Below are 3,411 nucleotides of genomic sequence, written 5' to 3'. Positions count from 1 at the left end.
CCTTGGTCAGGGACCTTAGCAGCCTATCTCCACCACCTTTCCACGTCAGCTACACGGAAAATTGATCTTGAAGCTCCTTTAGGATACGCCCCCCCCTCCGCCGCAGTTTCCCCCCTTCCGGACGATTCCAGGCTCCAGGCCTACCTCGCTAACACGTCCGGGGTGCCGAGGACCCCTGGGGCCCACCATCCAACCCAAGCCGCCCGCCGACCGCGCCCATCCCTATTCCACTCAGAAGAAAACGAGAATGGTTCCAAGGTTTAAACAATTTATTGCGCTCCAAAAAAGGCAGACGAGATTATGAGAAGCATCGCGCAGCACCGCACCCAAAGCGATTGTTTGTCGCGCACCCAAAAGCGGAGAGAGTGAGGAACTGGAGACAACGACGTCGTGGCTGCGGCCGCCGCCGAGACAGGCAGGCGCGGCCTCGGTCATTGGTGCCTAGGGGCTGGTAGCCATGGCAACACCGGTCGCCAAGGACAAGAACCAATGGGGGGCCGTTAGGACCATTTCAAAAATCTAAAGCAAACAACAAAACAAAGGTACAACAGCGGGGGATGGGTGAGATGGAGAAGAGACGGAGCAAGCTCGGCGCCCCGGCTGGAATAAACGTACAAAACCTACACACTCTCGGAGTAGAAATCCTAAACACCGGAAAGACCCAGCAGGCTGGCGCGCTCACTTGCGGCCCTTGGGCACTTTGGGGACGCTGGGCTTGGCCGCCTTCTTCACCTTCTTGCCCCCAGCGGCTGCCACCTTCTTAGCCTTGCTGCCTTTGTCCTTCCGGGGGGCGGCGCCCTTCTTATGCGAGCGCTTCTGGGGCTTCTGGCCCTTGACTGGCTTCTTGTCCGCGCGCCGGGGGCCGGCTGCACCCGAGACCGCCTTCTTGGTCTTATGTGCAGCAGGCGCTGTGGCAGAGGCGGCCGCTGTGGCTCCGCGCCGCTCGCCGCTGCTCTCCAGCTTTTTGCGGTTGAGCTTGAAGGAGCCGTTGGCGCCGGTGCCCTTCACCTGCAGGAGCGTGTCGTTCTGCACCAGCGCCTTGATAGAGTATTTGAGGTAGGTGCGCCCGTTCTGCTGGTCGAACCACGCCACCTTCTTGGCTTCCGTGTAGATCTTGGCCAGCGACGAGCCGTTGCGCTCGCCTAGCCTGCGAATGGTCTCCACCACCAGCTGGCTGTACTTGCCCGGCTGGTTCTTCTTCTTGTTCTTTCTTTTTTTCGACGGAGACAGCGCCGCCGAGGCGCCAGCCTTAGCCGCCTTCTTGGCCGCCCCCTCGGCGGTCGTCAGTGGCAAGGCTTCCTCGAGCTCTACAGACATGGTGGCCAGCGGGTTGGTGGCGGGCGGGGCGCGGAAGCCCGGAGGCCGCGCCGGGAAGAGAAAGGCGAGGGGCCGAGGGGGCGCCGGGGGGCTTGGGGCGCGCGGCGGCTCCAGGCGGGAGCGGCCGCGGCCGGGCCTGGGGCCGGGCGGCAGGGCTGGGGTGGGGGCCGGGCCAGGCGGAGCGGGGGTCCTGGGCAAGGACCGGCTTAGTTGGAGGCCGGAGCGGAAAAGATTAGAATGACAGTCGGGCCGGAACACGAAGACCCACCGAAAAAACGCTGGTACTACCGTTGCCTCTGCCTCGGCCGGAGCTCTCTGATGGGTCCGCGCTGCTTACTGGCGAGGAGGGCGCCCCGCTCTGCTTTTATGGCTCCATGGCGGACCACGTTGAGAACAACAACAGGCTGGTCCGGAGCCAGCGCCAACTTGTGCTTCTTGGAGCCCCTTTCCCGGCGGCTGGCTTCGCGGACCGCGCCTCCCTGGCGCCACCGGGTCCACAGCCACTCGCCCCGAACAGGGCCCGAGCCCGCGGCGCAGCGGAGAGGCGGCCTGCGCCCAGAAAGGGCTCCGCAAAGGGGAACGGAGGGGTACACCGTAGACTGCGGGAGCGCGAGAGGAGGGGGGCACCCCATTTGGAGGCGAATAGCGCAGGCCTCAGGGGAGGCCCCATGGCCCGGAGCTTTGCAGTCGGCAGCCGAGAGGGCGCCACAGGCACCCAGACCCTGACCGCATCCAGGGGGCCCCGAGCCTGCCCGCAGGACTAGCTTTAATTCGTCCGAACTAACACAGGGCACGCCCTCACGTGGTCAGCTGGGGCAATGTGAAGTGAGCTAGGACATCTTCTAGGGGGTCTCCGCCGGAGTCTAAGAGGATGGCGAATGGAGGCACCCCCCAGCTGCGCGCCCACGGTCTTGTTATGCCTCAGGGGCCCTGGGCACAACACGGGAGGAAGCAGGGGACGACCAAAGGTACCTCTTTGGAGACATTCCCTAGCCACCCCATCCCCTGCTGCTGATGCCCCAAGTGTCCCATTTTGTGGTGCACAAGTAGCTGCCATCGTTCCCCCCAAAGCCAAATGGTGGCTCCAGGGTGGGGTAGAGTGGGCAATCTTAAAGCTGCGACCCGCTGGAGGAGTTCCCGGAGAGGGTGGGGGATGGGGAGTTGCTCTTAGCTCCGGGCCACATCCCTCCCCCACTTGTATGGGGAGGGCAATTGAGAGTGGGTCCGCTCCCAGCTCTCAGGGTGCCAGACAGAGTTCTCTGCAGAAGCTCATGCAAGTCTAGCGGCCCTGAGCTCTGTTGGGTCCAGTAGTGGGGTGCGGAGGAGGTGCCGGACAGTCTTTACGGAAGCCCAAGAAGCCTGCACTTTGGGCAGCTGGGACCACGGAGAGATACTCAGGAGGAGAGCGGATGCTTTCGTGGTAAGTCGTTTTAGGCCTGGACCTTGGGGGTCGCAGCAGAGGTGCAGACAATAAACGTTCCCCTGAGGCCCAAGCATGGAGGGGTAGGTGGGACTGGAGGCTAGAGAATTGGGGTTCCGGGGGTGGGGAGAGCTGGAGGCCGGGAGGTTCCAAAAGGGGGTGGTGTCTGTCCAAGCCTTCTTGCACCGCAGTCATCTCTGAGGAGGGTGGTGGTCCCCTCCCATCTTGTTGGCACTCACCCCTTTCACAGCTCTTATACAGACCAAGTTTGCTCCCTGGAAGCCAGTGAATAAGCCCCAGGAGAGGAAATTAAGGCTGGGAAAGGTGAGACTGGGTGTTTTTCTTGGGGGGGTGGGTCTCATGGGCATGGAGCCATTAAAGGACTTAGATCCCCAGGGCAGTGAGGGAAAATAGATTGCAACCCAGGTCCCTGCAAAGAAGGCCAGGCTACTTTCCCAGGAAGGAGGACCCCCTGAGTGGACTGTTTGCCCAGGGCCAGGAAAACCTTGAGGGCCTGAGACCTCAGCCAAGATGAGGAAAGACCATGTGAACTTCCTAATAGAGGGGGAGTGGGTTTCTGAAAAAGCCCCTGAGCTGAGCCCTGGGGGTGGCACTGGAGAGCCAGAAGGGTCTTGCAGAGACTGCATGGCTTGAACAAAGACCTCAAGATCCAA

General features: G+C 62.2%; 1 protein-coding gene across 1 annotated transcript; it reads right to left on the bottom strand.

Annotated features, from left to right (window-relative positions):
• Positions 1 to 251: 251 nt before the first annotated feature.
• On the bottom strand, positions 252 to 1,720 carry LOC131420809 (histone H1.10). Its single transcript, XM_058567048.1, has one exon. The coding sequence runs from the start codon at positions 1,315 to 1,317 to the stop codon at positions 679 to 681; it is 639 nt and encodes a 212-aa protein (XP_058423031.1). The 5' UTR covers positions 1,318 to 1,720; the 3' UTR covers positions 252 to 678.
• Between the last annotated feature and the right edge of the window lie 1,691 nt (positions 1,721 to 3,411).

This window comes from Diceros bicornis, chromosome 2 (genome assembly GCF_020826845.1).
Source record: "Diceros bicornis minor isolate mBicDic1 chromosome 2, mDicBic1.mat.cur, whole genome shotgun sequence".
NCBI lineage: Eukaryota > Metazoa > Chordata > Mammalia > Perissodactyla > Rhinocerotidae > Diceros > Diceros bicornis.
The sequence above is the reverse complement of the archived record's forward strand: the minus strand, read 5'-3'. Positions and strand labels throughout refer to the sequence as shown.

What these genes read in the sequence shown, in the direction of transcription:
- LOC131420809 (XM_058567048.1), bottom strand. Translation starts at nt 1,317, where the DNA reads ATGTCTGTAGAGCTCGAGGAAGCCTTGCCACTGACGACCGCCGAGGGG.